At 34.5% G+C, this 23,272-nt stretch overlaps 1 protein-coding gene across 1 annotated transcript in view; it reads left to right on the forward strand.

Moving 5' to 3' along the window:
- The window catches only part of VEGFC (vascular endothelial growth factor C), a 117,994-nt gene that overhangs the window by 87,829 nt on the left and 6,893 nt on the right, over positions 1-23,272 (forward strand). Inside the window, exon 4 of the mRNA XM_010384071.2 lies at positions 8,747-8,898. Coding sequence (XP_010382373.2) covers positions 8,747-8,898 — 152 coding nt within the window. The remainder of the gene's footprint in view (positions 1-8,746; positions 8,899-23,272) is intronic.

The raw sequence follows: 23,272 nt of genomic DNA on the forward strand, positions 1-23,272 counted from the left end.
CAAATTTTGAATATGCTGCTTTGAAAGAGTCTGAATAGTGAATGGTGTTTAGGTGGAGATACCAGAAGTTTTGATGTATGATTCTAAAATTTTAGAACAAGGATTGGGTCTTTAAATATAGATTTGGGAGGAAGCATCATTCTGATAAATGTCATTTAAAGCCTGGTGTGCTTATTAATTCTTAGGGTATTCATGGGTCAGAAGAGAAGAGTAAACATCAGTACCAAGGGAAAATCAGCATTCATCATTGACTGTGCCCTGCATTTCCCTTGTTGATTTGTATTATCATGCCCTTTTCCTATTCAAAGGATTCACTTACATTTTTGTTTATAGTATAAGGGATACTTTTTTTTTTTTTTTTTTTTTTTGAGATGGAGTCTCGCTCTTGTCACCCAGGCTAGAGTGTAATGGTGTGATCTTGCCTTACTGCAACCTCCACCTCCTGGGTTCAAGCGATTCTCCTGCCTCGGCCTCCCAAGTAGCTGGGATTACAGGTGCCCACCACCATGCCCAGCTAATTTTGTATTTTAATAGAGATAGGATTTCACCATGTTGGCCAGGCTGGTCATAAACTGCTGACCTCAAGTGATCCACTCATCTCGGCCACCCAATGTGCTGGGATTACAGGCGTGAGCCACTGCACCCGGCAAGTAGTTTTAATTTAAATTCAGTTAGGCGAGTGCATATTGTACACCCATTATGTTGTGCTTCATACTATGTACTAAAAGCATACTATGCACGAAGTGTAGGTGTACAATGATGTATAGGTCCTGCCCTAATAGAGCTAACAAATTAGCAAGGGAAATCAACATTTATCAAGTAATTAAAAGTAGTTTAAGTGTTGTGCAAGAAAAGTACAAAGGCTTATGAAAATGCATATCCGGGTTGTTTACAAACCAAGAGAAGTCGAGGCATAAAATTTCTGAAAGCAAGAAGGCAGTGTTCCCACATAGTTACTAATATTCCAAGTTCTGCAAACGTGTACTTAAGTAGAACCTTTTCCTGAGTTTATTCAATTTATTTCATTATCAATGTAATATGAATGGGAGTGTGTGATGATTTCCTTCAAATATAAAAGGAAATTTCTTATTGCTATATATTCTTAAGGTTAAAAAAAAAAAAGACTTTTCATTTTGTTAAAAGAGTTCCAGGCACATTTTGTAGCAAAGTCACCAATTGGAAAGATATAAATTGTAAGGACAATGTACCTTAGGTAATGTTAAACTCAAGTTTTTTATAGATACTTCATAGAAATGTTTCTTCTTTTCATGGGGCTCAGTGAAGGGGAGGTTATCAGAGTGTGTGAGGAAGCCAGCTGTTCATTGAAAAGTAAAAACATATGCACTGTGCATTCCAAAGTGTACTAATCGATAAAAACTGCTTCAAAGTTCTCCACACAAATATCTAAGTGGCTTTGAAAAGTTAAATAGATTGGATGTCTTTTCCACCTCTTTGATAAACATACACTTTGAGTATATTTTCTTATGAGAAGTTGTATATTTAAGAGATATAACCAAAAAGTAGAAAATGAATTTTGCAGGGGATAAATTATTTGGTGATGAAAGCAGAAGAAAGTCATCTGCTTTTGAGGCACACATTTGGATTAAAAAGTTACTTGAATATTAGTATTTGCCTTATGTATTTTACTAAATCTAGGAAAGAATAAAGAAAAACAACTCAATCTCTGGAGTCTCCTTGAAAATGGTGGGGTTAAACCAAGCTCAAGAAACTAGAAGTTCTTTGCTGTGTTCATTAGTGCCAGACTGAGGAAGCCAGTTTAGTTTGGAAGCTGGGTCACTATGAGCTAATTCTCATATATAGAGGCACCATTATTTTAAATTCTACATTGCCATCTTAAAAACAAGCAGCTACTTCTTTTTCATTATTTTATCAAGCAATAATATGAGCATGTATATTAGGAAAGACATGCTTGATTATATTTAAGTTGGATGTTTCATAAAATTTTACAACAAAACATATTTAAACCTAAGTAAAATATGCAACTATATAATGAAATTAGAGGTATTATTTTGCACTGCAGTCAGAGATATTTCTTCCATCAATTAAATAGAATATGCAGCAGTCTGGAAAATTAATTTATTACATTCCTATGCATTCAGCAAGTGGAACGTGATTTGTATTGTATCTTTAGCAAGTTAATATTTGGCAAGCACAGTTGTTAGAAATCAGGTTTTATCCTGATGTGGAAAAAGAACTCTATACCAGTACCAGTTATCAGAAGTTTCTTTAAGAATAACATTTGCCTTAAGAACATAATTAATGCATCTGTGAAAAATACCACTTTTTTTCCAATCCAAGTTACAATGAGATTCACATATTTTGTTCAGTATTTCTAAAACTCTTCAATTGAGGTTTTTATTTTAATTGTGGTATTGTGTATACTTTTTATGCATAACAATATGTTAAAATTAATTCAGTAACAGATTTAAATCTGTTAGGCTATCTGTTATTCCATATTCTTTCCCAAACCCAATTTAAGTTCCATAGGCCTTTTATAGCTAGCCATGTGGTTGCAATGCTAAGTCAAAATGCTAAGACTTTTTCCCATTTGGGGGGATTATTTCTTTAAATGTTGTGTAGTTTTAAAATCTGATTTCACAGTTACTAATCATATTCTTCAGGGGGTACATATATATGTACTTAATGGACTAAAGTTTAGAATATTTATATTTAAATTAAATATGGTAGTGAGATTTGTTCTGAAGAGAAACTGGTTATATTTAGGATATAATGGTGTTTTAGAGGAAGGCATTTTTTGTGTCATATTTGTATCCCCACAAACATTGCTTAGAATTTAGTACTAAATTATAACTCAAGATCTTCTCAGTAAGGAAGTTCTACCCCTTTTTCTTGAATAGCCTGCAAGATAAGTACAAGTAGGAATTGTTGCTTTACAGCCGTTGCTATGCGGCTGTAAACAACCTATTGTTTCAAAATGCGGCTTTATTTGATGTCCATTCTTGTTGGTGAGAACTGACTATTAAATATTCCTATTAAAGAATGCCAGTAGATTACAACTGGGAACCTCTCAGTTGGAAACACTTTCCATTTCCTCTTGTTTATTATAGTTTTACAGAATATACAGTCAGATGTTTTTTCCAGTTGCCAGCCTTGCTTAATTACCATTTTTTATATGTCCTTTTGATCTTCTCCAAACCCAGCAGCTGGTATTATATGCCTACACTATACATCAGACTCCATAATGAATTGTATTATTACAACTTTTTTTTGTGTCCTACATTGGACACTAGTTAATATTATTTATTGTTCCAGAACAGTTCACTTTATTGTATAAAACTGTTTTAGAAAAATTATAGTTTTCAAAATATCAAATTATAGTAGATTATATCATCAGTTAAATACATCATCAATCAGTATTTACTAAATAAACATACATACTTGGAGTTATTAGCTAGTACTGAACATAATACATAAAGTTTATGCTCTATGAACTTAAATGTAGAACAGAAAATACTATTATATACACAATAAAGCACAAAATAGTCTGACAATAGTATCATGATTCATGTTTTCTTAAAATAATCTAGTTACTGTTTCAAACATTGATATGTTTAGATAGATCTAAACTCTTTTGAGAGAAAATTCTAGTTACTGTGTTAGTTCAGATCATTATTTAATGGCAAGAACAAATTGCATAATGGAATTAAATTCCAGTGTTTATGGTAAGCTATTTGGTATTTCAGAAATTCTACCATAGTATCTCTTTCTGTGTATATGTATTTTCTCATTCACCCTCACCATGAGATTTCTTTTTTTTTTTTTTTCCTTTTTTCTTTTTCTTTTTTCTCTTTTTTTTTGGAGAGGGAGTCCGCCTCTGTTGCCCAGGCTGGAGTACAGGTGCAGTGGCACAATCTGGGCTCACTGCAACCTCCACCTCTCAGGTTCAAGAGATTCTCCTGCCTCAGCCTCCCAAGTAGCTAGGATTACAGGCATCTGCCACCCCACCTGGCTAATCTTTGTATTTTTAGTAGAAACGGGGTTTCACCATGCTGGCAAGGCTGGTCTTGAAGTCCTGACCTCTAGTGATCTGCCCACCTTGGCCTCCCAAAGTGCTGAGATTACAGGCGTGAGTCACCACAGCTGGCCCTCACTGTCAGGTTTCCGATCAGCTGCATAGAGGCAAGGTCATTATTGATGACTGTTATCCTGAGATTCTAGCAAGGAGCTTGGTATCATGTGGGTACTCAACAAATAGTTATTGAAAACCAAACAAGGAAAATATTTTAAATAGAAATTTTAAAATTTGGAATTTCTTTAACAAAAATTTAAATCTTGGCTGATGTGAATGATGATAAAGAACAAGAGGAAGAAGAGGAGGAAGAGAAATCCAAACACTACACTGCAGTCACCATTATTATTATCCCTATTTTATAGGTAATGAAATGGAGGCTTGGGGAAGTTGGCTAATTTTTCCAAGTCTCAGAAGTAGTAAATTGAAGATCCAGGACTCTAATTAATGTCTGTTTCTCAAGACTAAGTAAACTCTTGTTTATTCTTACATATTTAGTGGAGTAGGGAAGTTGCCAGTGATTTGAAAAATGATATGTATTTATTTTGGTAGGGGAACATGTGAGTTTATAATGCACTTCTAATTATTATTTTGTCAGTTCAAAAATGTATATTTTTAAAGCATATAGTATCTAATTAGGAAAAATGCTTATGGAAATTCTTAGTACCATAGGGATTAAATATAGCTATGTAAAAATTAACAAAGGGGTCTGTAAACAAGAAAATAGAATTTACTATATTTATTGAAAAGGCAGTCGAAACTGTAATCATTTATACATTATAACAGTAAGTCAATCAATATACACACATGAGACCAGTACAGAAAGAATCTGAAAAATTGAAGAGGCCTCTTTAGTATGTGACAAGAGCTAGTATAGGTACAATTACATTTTAATACATACCCAGGTGGCATATTCCCAGTAGATATTACTAATTTTCCTGAAGTTGATAGATAAATAAAACTCAATTATCAAGACTCTTTCTACTTTTAATATTATCAAAGGTATCTTTCTCTGGACTCTTAAAATTTTTTCACAGTGGTGTCAAGTAGCAGGTCAAAATTTGGGGATAGAGGATGTGTTTCAAGAGAAGAAAAAAAAATTTTTAACTTTAATTTTTCAGTCTCTGTTCCTTTTGATAAAATTAACTGAATTCAGCCTGCCAGTTGCCTCTTAGACACATAAAAGAGAAATGAGACATCAGTTATTAAGATTTTGATTTTTATTCCTTTAGGTTTTGATTTCCTTTATTTCCTTTAAGTAGTTAAACTGCAATAAAATTTTTCTCTCCATCTGTACTTCCATTTTATCACTTATAAAAGTCTTCACTTTAGAGGAAAAGACAGTTCTCTAAACAGTGATTTGGTTTTAGTGCTGTTTTACCTGCTTCCTTATTCTTTTAGTCAGTATATTCAAAATTACATTTCTTGTAGCCTTTGAAAACATAGAACCACACTTAGTTTTCCAGGAAGATGCTTTCTTAATGTGAATTAGCTATTTTTCATCTCACCAGAACTTTCTTCAAAGCTGCTGTTCCTGAATTCATGCTAGGTACCCACGGGTGGATCCTGATTTGTGAACGTTATCTACCTAGGCGTGGATGAGGTCTCTCCATGATCACTGATACTGCTCACTGCAATCTGTCTACCATTTAGAAAACAGGCTGGGGCGGAATTTGGAAGGGCAGCCATCAGTGGGGGCAGGAATGATGCTACCAAGGGTTAGGGGTGGGAAAACATAAAATCTACAATGGCTGTTAGTTATCTCAAATAGTACCTTACCTTCACTACCAGGCTGTGTCCTGCCTGGTTTCACTGGAGACAATGCCAAATCCTGCAGTGCCTACTTATTTGTTTTTGCATTGCTATAAAGGAATATCTAAGACTGGGTAATTTATAAAGAAAATAGGCTTAATTGGCTTATGGTTCTGCAGGTACAGGAAGCATGATGTTGGCATTTGCTCACCTTCTGGTGATGTCTCAGGAAGCTTGCAGTCTTGGTGGAAGGAGGTGCTGGTGTGTCACATGGCCAGAGTGTGAGCAAGAGAGGGAAGGGAGAGGTCCCAGACTCCTTTAAACAACCAGCTCTGGCATGAACTAACAGCAAAATCTCACTCCTTACCAAGGGGATGGTGCTAAGCCATTCATGAGGGATCTGGTCCCATGACCCATTCATCTCCCGCCAGGTCCCACCTCTAACATTGGGAGTTACATTTCAACATGAGATTTGGAGGAGAAACACATCCAAACCACATCAGATTACAAACACTGTATGTATAAGCACAATTGTTTCTGCTGGTCTGAGCCACTTGAGCCCTTTCCCTCTAGTCACATGGAGTACCTCTTCTTGTCCCCCATACCCACTGCTGCTTCCTTTCTACAGCCCCTGCCCTGCCACAGCCCTTGGAACCACACCAGGTGCTGGTTATCTCCTGTCAATTCCTGTTATATTTGATTTCCCAGAGACATGTGGCCCTGTGACCACATATACCTGTTTGAAGCTCTCCCCTCTTTCTCTGGCACCCCTTGACAGTCTGCCCTCCTGATGCTCCATCATTGTTATGCTTCTTCCCAAACATATTCACTAGTTCCTTTGCCTCTTCCCACTTTGTAGATGTTCCTGTGCCCCGTGTTTCTTTTCTTAGACATTTTCTCATTTCATTTAGAATGCTCATCAAGTAATCTCCTCAATGTCCAAGATTCCAATTACAGCTTAAATGTTCATGACTTTTCAATGGCTCTCCTAAACTCACACATATGTGACTGCCTACTAGATCTAAAATCTTAGGTACACCTTCCTACCATCTACATTATTACAGAGCTTAAATAATCAAATTGTAAATTATACAAACATAAAAAGTAAGTAATTTTATAAGTTTATTAAAAATTGCTTCTTTTTAAAACCACTTTATATGTCTTCTATAGTGCTAGCTCTTAATACAGATTCCGTAGACATCTTAAAAGATAGAAAAATTGTAGCTTATGAAGACACTGCAGAATTCTCTCTTAAAATAGGTATATATCAAGAAAAGGATTACTGGCATTGCAGTATTTCACCTAATCAAAGATTTTATCCAATCTGTGTAAATGAATGTCTTCTTACAGGACAAACTGGTCAAAATCATAATAGTGGCATATGTTGAGGCCACATAGTGTAGTTACCTACACAGAACAGACAGTATTGTGGAGAATACCTAGAATCTTGAGAATTTATACAGATAGTAATAACTTACATCTGTATAGCAAATAATATACATATCAGATTCATTTAGCTTATATAATACTTGTAATATCCCGAGAATAATGAGTCAGATGTTATCCTTAGTTTACTGATTATCAAGAAAAAAAAAGCTTGGAGAAATTAAATGAATTTTCCAAATTTATACTATTTATAAATGGGAGAGCTAATAAAAGTCACCTGTCTGGGTTTGTAACCCTGTACCTATTTCTTCTAAAGCATACTGTATGTATCCCAAGAAAGTAGCTAAATTTTTTAATAAATATATAAGGAATACATCTTGAATGAAGACAAGATGCATTTTATAATTTAGATATTTCTGTATTTCATTGTTCAGAATTCATTTTAAAAGTCTCCTTGTTGGTGTGGACGAAATTGGCAACTAATCTTATCCCATAAATATTTTCAATGGTCTTCAGCTGATGACGTGAAATTTCAGCAAAGGCCAAGTCACGAGGCTTTGAAGTTTGTCATCTTTTTTATCACTGCTCAGATTGCCATGAAGACACCAAGTAATACATGGATCAATTATAGTTAAATGACTGCAAGTTGATCTTATCAAGCAGTTAGTGGGCAAGATTTCACTTTTACCATTTTTACTGGTAATTTAGAGTGTAAGAACCCTAGGAATTTAAATCTACTTAGTTTTACTTAATCAATGATGTATTTGTATATGTCATTTAAAACATTGTTTTTGGAGAAAGAAGAGAAAAAGAGAAGTTCTTCATCCATAAATAAGGTGTTCAGAAGGAGACCAGTTAAACTAAATTTTGACTATAATTCAGAATTGTGTAAAATTTCCTACCTTATTTCAAGCTCATTATTTTCATAATGACTTTATCAAGATAGCAGAAACATGGCTTCATCTATTAAATTATAAATGTGGCTTTTTTCTTTTAAATATAATCAGTTTGTAAGAAATAAATATAAAACTACATTGAGGTAGAAATTTAGTAAAAATTAACTCTACATCTATGTAAGTTATGTCTGTGTATTCAGTTTATTTAAAGTAGGACATAACCAAGCATTTCTGAGTTGTGTGGCCAATAGCTTTGCTCTTAAATCACAAAGATGCTTCTGTGTGTGACACTTTTTAAATCCCTGGGATATTTTAAATGTTCATGTCAAAGAATCTATAACTTTGAAACAGTTATTTTTTCTTGAACACATTGGTCTGTCACGTCTCTGCTCTGTAGTCATTAGTTGGTTATCCTAACTCTAATTAGGATAACTAGTGACATAAGATAAACATATGGAGTATTTATTACTCTGATAAAAGATACTGGTTAGGAGCAAGACAGTTTTTAGTTTATAATCATAAAAAACATAGCTTCCTGCATACATTATTCAGTATTACTTATATAGAGCTAATCTCACTCTTTTTCGGACTCCAGTATGAACCATAAAAGTGCTTTATAGCATCTATATAATTTTTTCTTCTTTTTGTCCCTTCTTTGTAGTTATTTGAAATTACAGTGCCTCTCTCTCAAGGCCCCAAACCAGTAACAATCAGTTTTGCCAATCACACTTCCTGCCGATGCATGTCTAAACTGGATGTTTACAGACAAGTTCATTCCATTATTAGACGTTCCCTGCCAGCAATACTACCACAGTGAGTATGAATTAAATCTATTTTTTCTGCATCCTCTACTAATATTACACTATTTTCAAGTAAACGTAAGTTTATTAAAATAACCTTTGTGAAATTTACTATAACATACTCTGCTTCAAATACAAAACAAAGACAAAATTTTGTATAGTATACCATGAAAATAAACTGAAAATTAAAATTCAGTGGGAAGCGCATTTTAGAGGCAATGTAATTCACAATATAAAAGAAGTATGTCTGTGAAATAAAACACATCCCACCAGTGTTCATAAAATATCAGTAAGGTAGCTTAATTGATTTAACGTTCCTGAAATCAGATATGCTAACTCATAAATCATATTAAAGCTCAAAACATTTCAGCCTTGATAAGATATTAGGCCAAAAGAAAAAGTAAATGTAAATAATTTTTATCTATTAGCATTCAGTTGCTTTCTTCAATCTGAAATATAAAAATATATATGTGTGTGTATATATATGTATATATATCTCCATGTTTCTTATTTCAGCAAGGTTTGAATAGTGAAATAGTGATTAATTACTTGAAAAAAATTATTTTAATATCATTTCAAATTGATATTCAAACCGTTATTTGTTATTCAGGTTTCCTTTCCATCCCTTTTTTTTTTTTTTTTTTTGGAGGGGCAAATGGCCGCATATACTTCATGTGATCATATAGGAGAACTTATCATGTTCTCCTATATGATCATATTCTGATGCTGTGAAGAGTTGATTATGATTTCATATGCATTACTACCTAAGACCTGAGAGCTTTCTGCCCCAAAGTAGGGATGCAACCTTTGTTCCTTAGGATATGCAGTGCATGTGGATGAAACTTACATAACTCTAACATTTGTAACAAATGTATAAATAAATTGATCAAAAAACATATATATTACAAAAAAAGTTCAGAAAACCTTGCATTTTTAAAAGACTCAGCAATAAAAGTAATATGCCAACCATGGTCTTCCTCACTGAATCAAGTTGTACTGCTCTGCTTAGTGTGGCAGATGGGGCACGCCTTGTTTGTCCAGGGACAGTTTAGGAAAACCTGGAGGATAGCCTACTTTGAGTGACAGAGATCTGTCTCCTTTTATGTGAGAAAGCAAAGATCTTCCATTTATGAATAGATGCATGCTAATACAAGCAAGAGACCACTACCACCTGAACTCAAGAGGATGCTGTATGTGCAGTTTCATCCCCGCAGGCCTGAGAGTTCTGTTCACGTTCCTCAGCCCTGAGCAGAAGCCCTCAGTGACTCCTTCATTCTGAGAGTTTTAGCCACTGGAGAGTTTTAACCATACTCATGGTTTCCAAAGTGACATTTGAAGATCTAACCATATTTTTGACTTATAATATTTTATCTAAATCTATCTTCTATTGCTCTATTTGTACTTATATTAGCTGTAAGTACAAAGAGAAAGACTTGTTAAATCCTTTATTTCTACATTATTCACGGCAGTGTTTTCTCATTTTCTTTGAGGCCTTGAAATCACAGAGTTGTCATTACTTCTTCTTCTTCTATTCCATCTAAATACGATTGATTAGTTTGAAGGAGGAGGAGATATGTATTCCAAGCTAAACTTATATTTCATTTCCATCACTGCCATTATCATCCACTCCATTATGCATGTCTTTGATTTAATGCAGTGATATTCATACTAGTTTTCAAGCATCCAGTCTTTCTCCTGTTGTATAATGTCACTGTTCTATGAAATAAGCTTTAAAAGGCATCATTTCATTCATCTCACCAGAAACAGTGATTTTCAATTGCTCAAAGAACTGAGCACAAATTTCTCACCATCCTATTCTGGTGTCAGTCTTCCTTTCTTGTTTTGTCTTCCATTATTCACCCAGTCTGTGTTTCACCAAGTCCTATTCCCAGAATGGCAAGCTCATTTCCTGCTCTGTATCTTGTTTCTGTTCTGGCCCTGGTTTGTTTTCTGCCTTTCCAAAGCCCTCTCCCTTTCTCAGAGTTCAGTTAAAGGTCTTTCTCCTGCATTTGTCTTGTCTAAATACCACAGCCACCTTTGCTTCTTGAATACCCATAACACTCACTGAATTAACTTCATCCTCACGTGGAAATGGATTATGAGAGTGTTTCCGGTAAGTTTATGTCCTCTGCAACATTCAGCCAACAATACTCAAAAATACTTGAGCCGTTCCTGTGCTCTCAGCCCTTTACCTGCATTGTCTGATTTAACCCTTAACAAAATCATCTAGAAGGTCAGCAGCAGCATTTGCCTTATTTTACAGATGAAGGAGGAAATCACACTCCAAAGCTGTTGACTAAACAATGTACATAAATGCTTGTTAAATAAAATAACTTATTTCCTGGATATATTTTATAGCATTTGCCATGTTTTCATGATACTTATTCATATAAGAACTATCCTATACGCTATTTGAGGTTAAGAAGAGACAGGGAGCTACAGCAAAAAAAGCCTGAGTCTTAGAGTAAGCCATATCTGATTCTGAATTCAGATTTCCCACTAATTCATTCTTTATGATCAGCTAGGTGTTTTATGGCTCTGAAACTCAGTTTTCTTATATATAAACTGTAAAGATGTAAAGAGGATTGAATGAAGTACTGAATGCTTATGCAATGCTTAGCAGAATGTCTGGTATCCAGAAGGTAGTCATTAAAGGGCAGATTTATTATTACCATTAATATCCAAGTGTGATTCATTTCCTCATCCATGTGTTTTCCAGTATTTTTAAAACCACTATTTACAGTAAGAAATACATTTTTTATTCCAAAGCAGGATGTGTGCTATACACACACATAGTGTGTGTCTGTGTATATATATATATGTCAATATTAGAGAGTTTTAAATTAGATAGGTAGATAACTTCACATGTAATTAGTTATGTATAAGCATAAAACTAAAACAAATTATCATTTAAAAGTATTGTCCTTAATTATGGTGCTGCTCAAGCTTTCTCATTATCACAACCCCAAGGATCCTTTTATAAACATTTTTTTCCTAATCACTTTCCCCACAAAATTTTAATATCACAAATATGCTCTGTCCCTCTTTACACTATATGTATATCTGTGTTTTATATATAAAAAGGAAGTATAAAGTTTACTTTTCTATTCAATGTAGGGTTAAAAGACAAAATAAAATGTTTAAGTTAACATTGAAATTAAAAATTTTTAATCTTTTAACAGCTAACATAAATTTATAATTGTATTTGCCAAGAAACTTAAGGTAATCTATTTACTTATATAAATTATAATATTTCAAATTACATATGCAAAGTAGCAGTTGATATGAACATATAATATAAATATAATAATTTATAAAATCATTCAAAATCACTATTTTTCCAGCAAAAGTAAAATACTTTTTTAAATAGCTTCTTTAAAAATATTTGGAGAGCTCAACTATTAACTTTGCTCAGTACGAGAAAACAACTTTTAACTTATATAGCTGATAAATATTAATTTAGATATTGCCAACTTTTTATTTACATCATTTGACATGTAATGGTATGACTAACATTTGTAGAATTAATAATAAAATATAAATTATTGTTATTTAATTCTCAAAGCTCCAGTCACACATGAAAACACCAAGGACCAAGCATAAGCAATATCCACAGGACAACCAATGGCAGCCAATAGGCCCACATAGGTACCACTTAGTAAATGACTTTGAAATCACTCAGTCAGTCAAGAGAAAATCCTCCAGTCACAGCCATCTAGTCACCACCATTTCATAGCTCATATATTGCAAATACTTGGGGTATGTTCCATTGCCAATGCTGTTCGTTTAATGGCCAATAAAATCGAAGAGAATTTAAGTATTAAGGAATATTATTTTCTTGGGTTTTGGAGAGACAAAAATCATTGAGATACTAAGATTTCAGCCCCACCCCGGCCTCATACCCAATTTTTACCCCCTTAGGGATGATTTTACTGCCTTTATGAATATTTGCCATATTACATGTGATATACCCAAATGTTTTTTCTTTTCTGTTTTTCTTCATGAAAATATTGGTCTCAACCCATTATGAATTATGGCCCACAATTTAATAAAAGCTACACTAGTGATAATATATATACGATGGACATGTAACTATGTTATGAAATTCTAACATTAGTTAAGATTTAAGAGGAACAGTCACCAACACAGTGACTAAAATTAAAAACACTGACAAAAACAAGTGCTAGAATGTGGTGCAGCCAAAACTCATATGTCATCAATGGGCATTCAAATTGTTCAATCATTTTGCAAAACAGTTGACAGTTTCTTATGAATTTAACAGGTACATATTTATACACAATAACTTGTATACAAATATTCTTTATTAGTCAATAACTGGAAACAACTCAAATGCCCATGAAAGATGAGTGAATTAACACATTTTAGTGTATGCATACAGTGGAACATTGCTGAGCAATGTAAAAAGAATGAACATAAAAGGATCTCAGAGACATTAAGTTGAGTGAAGTAAGCTAGGCTAAAAGAGTACATGCTGTATGATTTGATTTGCATGAAGCCCTTAAAAAAGGCAAATGTACTCTAGAGTGAGAGAACACAATTCAATGTGTGTTTTGTGTTTGAGGATGTGGATTGGGATTGACTAGGAAGGGGCAAAAGAAACATTGTGAGGTGCTGGAAATATTCTATATTTTGATTGTAACAGTAGTTAATGTGGCTACATAAGCTTATGAAAAGATGAAAGATAAAGAACACTTCTAGATCCTGTTAGAGAAGAAAAAGATGCACTTGGCTGGCTCTGAAGTTAGAGCACGTAGAGTCATGTAAGAACAACAAATATTATAATTACATTATTATTGTTTTATTTTACTAAATATTACAAAGCACCAAGCATCTGCCACACATTGCCTCACGTTCATACAAATACTGCTGGTGGCTCCATTCTTGATGCACATCACATAGTACAGGGCTGAAGGGTATGGATGCTGTAGGTGGCTTCCAGTTTTGAGAATTTATTCTCTGATTTCTCTTTGAGTTTGAGTAGGTTCTCTAAACTTTCTTGTCACACATTTTTTTAACCTACAAAAAAGCACATAAGAATATTATGTATAACATCATACAGTATAATATTTATAAGCTAATCTTCGCTGAAATCAATCTGTTCAATAACATTATACCATATTATATATTAATCTGATATTGTATAATAGCATAATGTAATACTAATAACTCCTAACTCAAAGATGTTGTGATTTTTATAACCAGCAATCCATGTTAAATATTAACACAGTACCTAAAACATAATAAGCATTCAATAAATGATTGCTGCTATTTTACTAACATCCTACAAATTCGGAAATTGAGTCTCAGAAATGTTAATGTGTACAATGCTAAGCAGCCAGAAAACTGCCAAGAAAAGATAAAAATTAAAATCATTTTATTTCTGACACCCATGTGTTCCCCCCAATATCTTCTAGCATTTCTAATATTTACAGAAAAACTTTCAAGTCTCAATATCAGAAAGTATCATAAAAGCCAGAGGAAGTAGCAATTCTCTCTAGCAGACACAGTTAGATACCAAGTTTCATATTAGTGTTCTCACAGATTCTTTTTTTCCAATTATTTCCTCTCATATTTTCTTCAAATTGAACTCCATGTATTTCCATGGGCCCTTTAGTACAGACTGTCTTTTCATGGAGGGAGCCATTTGTGATTAAGCAGCGATCCCCTAGGTTTTCCTGCTTGGTAGTAGTGTTTGTTTATTCATTCATGAGACATTTATGCCAGGTCTTCTGACTCCATAACACTGTACTAGGAAATGTGGGCTACTTTCAAAATGAATAATACAATTCTTTAGCTAAAAGAACTCATGCACCAGAGTACAAACATATTATTTCTAATATAATAAGTGTCTAAAACACTATGCTGTACTTCATTCACTCATTCAACAAATAGCATCTGTGTTTCTGCTAGGTACTAATAAGGTGCTAGACCATAGAGATAGAAAGATACATAGAATTGTTACTCTGGAAGAAATTCCATTCTGGAGCCAGACATGTAAACATACGACTGAAATCAGTGAAATAAGTGCGATGAGGAAGCATCCTGGAGACATAGCTACAGTAGAGAGGGTATACATGAGTCTGGAGAGGTCAACAGAATCACATATGACAGCCTAGGATGGGCTCTTTCTTAAAGTCTCTTGAGAACCACTTAAAATATATATGCAGAGATGTGGTATCTGCAGTTTTGTATTATAGAAAGAGCAGCCTGGTGGCAAGGGAGTATGTGGATTAGAGGAAACAAAACGGGAGGTGGAAAAATTCAGCAGTAATCTTTTGAAATAATCAAAGAGAGAAATAATAAAGATGGTGGCCACGGCAGTGGATATGGGGATGGAAAGAAAAGAGGTGGAAAAGACATTAGAAATACAAGAAAGCATATGACTTGGGAACCACATATGGGGAATGGTAAAGAGGAAGAAGTTGAGGATGAAACTCAAGTTGAGTATGAATGGCATTCAAAAGACAAGGAGCACCTGTTCGTAGGAGGAACTAAGGAGAACTGAGTTTTTACACGTTAGCTTGAGTGGTAGTAATATTTGTAAGACATCAAGTGCTAGAGCAATTGGAAGAGATGACTTCAACCAAAAGAAATATAGGAGGTAAGAGGACAAGAGGAACCACAGATGAAACTGTGGGGAAATCAATATTTAAGAAATGTAATTGGTAGAGCAGACACAATAATCTGGAGACACAATCTGTACAGGAGACTGAGAAGGGGCAATCAGAACAATCAGAATAACAACAGAGAGACAGACCACAAAAGCCAGTAGAGACATGAGTTCAAGGAAGGAGGAACTGGTAAGAAGTGCCAAACATTAGAAAGGTTCAAGAATGACTGGGACTTACTCTATTAGCTGAAAAGCATGCAATGTAGATGTTTATTTACTGATAACTTACCATAATCTGGGCACAGAAAGGGAGAATGTGTTTTGAGAAAGGGGGAGAGAAAGCAAGATAGTGAAAGAAATTCGCATTTACACATGAGAAACTAAATCAGAAAGGGTAAGTAGATTTCCCCAATGTTACACAACTAAAAAAGTTGCAAAGCAGAGATTCGAACTAAATTTGTTGGAATACAATCCATTTCTTTTAAGGTATGGTTATTACTGCATTTTTATTGTTTTTAATTGATACATAATTATACATATTTATGGGGTATATGTGATATTTTGATACATACATATAATGTGTAATGGTTAGATCAGGATATTTTGGATATCCATCACCTCATTTATCATTTCTATGTGTTGTAAACATTTTAAATCTTCTAGCTATTTTGAAATATATAATAAAATGTATTAACCATTGTTACCCTGCTGTGCTATGGAATACTAGAACTTGTTTCTTCTATGTAACTGTACTTTGGTATGCATTACCAACCTCTCTTCACTCCCCCCACAACTGACCTACCCTTCCCAGCCTCTGGTAACCATCATTCTACTCTTTACATCTGTGAGATTCACCTTTTGGCTCTCATAAATGAGTGAGAACATGAGATATGTGTCTTTCTGTGCCCAGCTTATTTCACTTAACACAATAGCCTCCAGTTCCATCCATGTTGATGCAAATGGCAAGATTGCATTCTTTTTATGGCTAAATAGTACTCCATTGTGTATGTATACCACATTTTCTTTATGATTGACTTCTATAAATTAAAAAATATCAAATACCAAGGGCAAAATAAAAACAAAACAAAAAAGTGCCCTTCTACCAAAATTTGAAATGTAACAACTATTTTGTCATATTTACTAAAGATACAACCCAAATCCCCAGTCGTCATTCTTCACGCTTCATTTCCAGAAGTAACCACCACTCGAACATTGTATTATTCTCACTCCTCTCTATTTTTATGGCATCTGGATGTATTAACATACCAGGAGATATTATACAGTGCAGCTTTGAGTGTTGTGTATTTTAAGTTAAAATGTTGGCAATACTTTTTTTCTCTTGAGATTATGTTTTACAGATACAGTCATATTGCTATCTATAGACCTGGTTTACTCATTTAATAACTATATAGCATTCCATTAAATAAATAAACACAAGTTTTTATGTTCTTTTTTTTATTCTGTGACAATGTACTATAGGGAATTCAACATACACTACAGATTAGCAAGAGAGTACAATGAACGAGGAGAGAGTGGTGTCAAATAGACAAGGACCTTGAAGTTAATAGTGCTAAATTTATTAATTGCTTGGTTAGCATGAACAATGTCCCTAAAGATGTAAGAAAATAACAGGTTCTGAGGACAGTTAATAAACCAGATTAATTTGGATCTTGAGCTGTGAAAGCAATTGGTATTAAATGAAAAGACAGTGCTGTGATTCTAAAGCTTTGGGCACCAGCCTAGCAAATGTCACCTATTCTGTAGAGGTATTAGGGGAGCAAAGGTTGTTTCTGGGTAGAGGAATGAATGACAAGACGATGTTCAGCATAGCCAAGAAATCTTGAATTATTTTTAATGGATAATAAATGTAGAAGATAGGTATTATTGCAATTTGGAAGATAGTCACATTGTGGTGGAAAAGAGAAAAAGGATGAAAAAAGATGAGAAAAAAATGAATAAACCTAGTGTGAAGGCTAATTTGCATATTTATTTATTTGTTGCCTTTTATTTCTTTTATTAAAATGTTGACATTGTTTACTCAGTAAAAGTTACTTGCTTGCAAGAAGTTACACTTACTAGGGTTTGTTTAAGAAGATTTTATTCTTATGAGAACACATCTTATTTCCAAGGAATAGAGTAGATTCATAGCCAAGGAAATCTTTGATTTGGAACTTGAGGTCTCAATGTCTTTGGTCTATTAATCTTTAACCGATCCTCAGTCCAAATGCCTAGATACTTAAATATACATGAGTTTTACTTTTAGCCATAATGCTTCACTCTTTCCTTTTTAATTTGAAGGTTATACATTATCGCTTCACCAAAAGAGAATGAAGCAAAATAGCATAATGACATTATTTTAATAAACTGTATCAGAGCAGAAATGGAGAGATAGCTCAGCTTCCAGTTAACTGGACCACAGTCTTGTACTAAATTGTCAGAAACTACCATTTTTCGGCATTTTAAGATATGCATCTTTAGTCAGCCCTGAAATTATCCTCTTTGCCAGTTCAAAATCTTTATGTCCATATGCAGTTATTTTTGAAATCATAAGTCATATGTCTATTCATCCTCTTTCCTACAAAGCTCATTATCTAAACATTGTCTCACACTTCAAATGATCACCTGTTGATATGAATGGATTTACCAGTGGAACTCAGGAAAGAGATTCCAGGCTGTCAGCATTACTATTTTTCTAAAGGGAAGGTAACTTTGATATATAGTTTGCCTGCCTTTGGACAGTCTCGTTTCTACCTTCTAAAACACGATAATTGAAAGCACCACATTCCTATGACTTACTGATAGATTGTGAGAAATAACAGCAAAATATATACAGCTGAGGAGATTGCATCAATATATCTCTTCACTGAGATTATGTCAGTGATTTGCCTAGAATTGGGCACTATTAGATCAAAGATTGTCATAAAGTTTAAAGTTACATTCAACCAAACACATGGACAATTTTTGTTAATAAATATCAGACCAGATTTACCAGTTGTTTTCTAAAATTTAATAGACATTTTTTAACCATTTTGGTTTACAGAAAAAGCAGAAAGTATAGAGATTTTTCATATAACATCGTATCCTCTTCCACGAATTTCCTCTATTTTTAACATCTTGCGCTAGCATGGTACATTTGCTACAGTTGAGGAATCAGTACTGACATGTTATTGTTAACTAAAATCCATAGCTTACATTAGGGTTCCCTCTTTTTTGGGTGTAAGTTCTGTGGATTTTGACAAATGTATAAATGACATGTGTCTATCGTTACAGTATCATGAAGAATACTTTTACTGCCCTAAAAGTCTCCATGTTCCACCTGTTCACTTCTCCCTCCCCTGTATTCCTGGCATCAACCAGCCACTTTGATGTCATATCAACTCTTATACCCTCATAACATGTTTTTATTGTCATCATTGTTTTGTTTTTGTTTTTCTGTTAATGACGTGTGGCTGTTACAAGGTAATAAGACCAGAGGCTGTTGTTGAAGGACCTTTTTTCTTAATTCCTGGTTACTTATCCTTGAATTATATGACAAGCTGATAAATCCAGTTACCATGGAATTTCCATTGTTTCAACCTGCCAATACTTCTCTCAAGCTTATATATCCAAGAAAATATAAAAAATAATAGAGCAGAAAATCACAAACTTCCATACTTATCCTACTCTCCCTGTGTCCCCATTCCCAGTTCTGGTGGCTTTCCAACTCAATTAAATCCTGTACTTAGCCAGTTGGTGACCACACAATGTGACATGTTTTACATCCAAGTCAGTCTCAGACTAGGTGAGCTTTTGTATGTGACAGATTACTGCTTAATTTATACTCAGACAAAAAGGAAAAAATTAAACATATAAACACAATTTTTTTTTTTGAGAGTCTCATGCTGTTGCCCAGGCTGGAGTGCAGTGATGTGATCTCAGCTCACTGCATCCTCTGCCTCTCGGGTTCCAGTGATTCTCCCGCCTCAGCCTCCTGAGTAACTGGGATTACAGGCACGTGCCACCACACCCGGCTAATTTGTATATTTTTAGTAGCGATGGGGTTTCGCCATATTGGCCAGGCTTGTGTCAAACTCCTGACCTCAGGTGATCTGCCCATCTCGACCTCCCAAACTGCTGGGATTACAGGCGTAAGCCAGCATGCCCAGCCTAAACCCACATTTTAAATTAATGCAATGATTGTATTAGCCTTTCAAATATTAAGACTGGCAAAATTGTTACAACTATGGAGTTTTCATTGATTCATCCTACTCACCATCTTTTCCTTTAATGTCTGAACAAACCCCAGCTCTGTCCACTGTTCTCCCTGTCAGTAGACTAATGGAACACAACCAAACAGTAACACAACAGACACAAACACAAGTTCATGTGGAATCAATAAAAATCAATAGAACGGAAGATAAGTCTATGTGTTCTTCGATACATACTATTAAGCGTGTGCCTTTTTAACAATTTATATGAAACCTAAAATGCATGTATTTCTGATTTCTACCTGTAATACTGAAGAAGTTACTTAATAATGTTGAATATAAAGGCCACTTTTACTTAACCACTTTCCATTCACTATTAACTGCTGTTTCCAAAGTATAAGCAAATCAGTCTCTGTGTACATAGTCAAGTGTATACAAGCATCAGGCATAACAAACTCAAGATGAACACGACAGTTCAAAGACATTTAGTACAAAATTGTTGAAGCATTTTTACCCAGCGTTCTGTGGCTCTGACAATGAAAGAATATAGTTGCTCTTCCAGCTGCTATTCAGACAGAAAGCTTGGGCAAGAAGGGTCTGTATCTATATTCTTCATAATATAATTACAGGTTTCAAGTTCAGATAACATCAGCAGTTGACATTTGAAAACCAAAACCCTATTTTGCTATTTATCAAGATTATTAATATAGTCAGATTTCGCTTACTTGTTTCTTTTTTTCTTTTGAGTCGGAATCTTGCTCTGTCACTCAGGCTGGAGTGCAGTGGTGTGATCTCAGCTCACTGCAAGCTCCACCTCCCAGGTTCACACCATTCTCCTGCCTCAGCCTCCCAAGTAGCTGGGACTACAGGCGCCTGCCACCACGCCAGGCTAATTTTTTGTATTTCTGGTGGAGACGGGGTTTCACCGTGTAAGCCGGGATGGTCTCGATCTCCTGACCTCGTGATCCACCCGCCTCGGCCCCCCCAAAGTGCAGGGATTACAGGCGTGAGCCACCATGCCCGGCCTATTTGTTTCTTTAATAAGGTACAGGACATCCTGTTGGATAACCCACTGAAAAACATGAAGATGCTCTGAAGGAGTATATGAGAGCTCATGGTACCTGCCTTGAAACATGGGTTTCACTAATGCTAGTGGCTCACACTTCCCATTAAACAAGACTAGGGGTAGGAAGGCTATTTGAGGGACACAGCTCCGGAACCATAGGTGCCGCATAGTAAGCCAAATTTTCATTTGCTGTGTTGTTGTGAAAAACCTTATTAAAAGAGCTTCCAATGAGAGTACTTGATTAATAATGCAGTTCATATCTATAGAAATAATTTGCTTTTCAAAATAGTCATCATGTGTTATAGTTGAATTCACATTAAATTAATGTTATCATTCCTTTTGAATGATCTGTGAAGTATTTTAAGAGAGATCTGGGGAAGTAAATCAATAAGTAGTTTAACATAAATCAAGGTGCAGTTAATTTTTTTCAATTAGAAATGTATTACAAAGATCCTGCCATTTGCAATGACATGAAATAACCTGGAGGAAATTATGCTGAGCAAAATAAGCCAGATATAGAAAGATGCATATTGCTGATCTCCCTTATATATGGAATCTAGGAAAGTAGAATTCATAGATACATAATAGAAGAGTGGTCACCAGCATCTTGGGGGTGGGGGACATGGGGAAATGTTAGAGGGTGACAACTTGCAGTTACAAGGTGAATGTGCTCTGGAGACCTAACATATAGTACAGCATAGTTACTCTACTCAATAGTATTCTCACGACACCCTCCCACCCCCCGACACACAGTCACCCTCTGAGGTATGGATATGTTAATTAGTTTGATTATGGTAATCATTTCACAGTGTATACATATACCAAAACGTCACTTTGTATAACTTATATATGTACAATATTTATCAATCATACTTCAATAAAGCTGGAAAAATGCATGAATATTATATATATGTGTGTGTGTGTGTGTGTGTGTGTATCAAAGATTATAGTAGATTATAGCTCTTTGAAAAAGAATAACATTTCAGCTCAGTTCTGACTAAGGCCAAACAAAAGGTGATAGCATGTTTTAGTTCCTTAAATGTGAATTTGAGGAGTCAAGAAATCTCCAAGTGTAGGAAAACCTCAGTGCCAAAAAGTGTAGAATATGAAAGAATCACAAAAATAGCATGCACAAAATAGCCTGCTATGATGTTCAAAGTATAAGAGCTAGTAATTATTAACCAACATTTAGAATATAATGTAGCAGAACATATTTGGAACACATTTATCTGTTAATATTTCCAAGGAGAGACAAATGCAAAGTAAGATTTTCTTTAACGTTAATTGTTCTTTAGTTTGAAAAACGCATATACTCATATTTTTGTCATCTGATTTTAACCAGCAAAAAGCAATAGCTGCCAAACCAAAGTCAAGTGAAGCTGTGAAAATAATTAATTAAACAAGTCTGGTAAAAGCATCTTTATCCTTCATACATGTTATAGGCAGAACTGTGGTTGTGTCTGTGTGAGTGTGGTGGGGTCAGTGGGGGGATAGGAAAGTTAGTTTATTCACATGATTCTCAACATAGATATACCTTGCAAATAATTGTGCAATTCCCTGCTTTGCAGACAAAATGTCTTTGAATCAATGTCTTTTTAAATACACTACACACACAAAAAAAAAACATAACTATAAACCTTTAAAGTATTTATGCACACTTTAATATTCAGAACTAGAAGAGAAACTTCAGTAAGGAGAAATGCTTTAGAGATTAAAATGTAAAGGAGATAACCAAATTTTACTAACCTTCTGTCCATCATGACCACGTTTCCTTTCATTCTAAAATAACAATATTTTGAAAATTTTGACCCCCCCCCCCATTTTTACATGAGAAGTTTTAAATGCCAAGAACTTGCTCCTCACTTTTGAAGCAGGGTGCTTTCTTTAGGAACCAGTCTGTATCACATGCATTCTATTGGTTTGTATTTTATTATTTTTATTATATATCATTCTATTACATTTTAAAATGCATTTCTGAGCCCATGTAATTGATTTCGTGATTCATTAATGGGTTGCAAGCAGCAGTTGGAATAGCACTGGTTTAGGTAATGACAGTGTAAATCACATGTTGGTAAAGTGAAAGATGTCTTTCTACCAACACGGTATAATGACCGCTTGATGCCAACATGACAGTGTGTTAATTAAACCATGTATCAATCAACATTGAAGCAACATGACCAAAATGGTTGTACCATCATTTATAGAAGAAGATTATGAGTTTCATGCAGCCAGGAATAATTGCATTGCTATTATAGAACTTAACATAAGTTGTAACTTATTTGATGGAAGGATACTAACAATCAAGAGGATATAAATTTTCAAAACAATGATATTGTTTTGGACAATTGATAAGTACTGACTGCATTTTATCTAGAACAATATATGTTCATGATTAACCAAGAAAATAATGACAAAAATGTACAATGAGTAGAGACTTGCCCTTGAAATTCCCTAAAATTAGTAGGAAGGTACAATGTTCTCCAGGAAATATTGGTAAGTGAAA

Source organism: Rhinopithecus roxellana, chromosome 2 (genome assembly GCF_007565055.1).
Source record: "Rhinopithecus roxellana isolate Shanxi Qingling chromosome 2, ASM756505v1, whole genome shotgun sequence".
NCBI classification, from domain to species: domain Eukaryota; kingdom Metazoa; phylum Chordata; class Mammalia; order Primates; family Cercopithecidae; genus Rhinopithecus; species Rhinopithecus roxellana.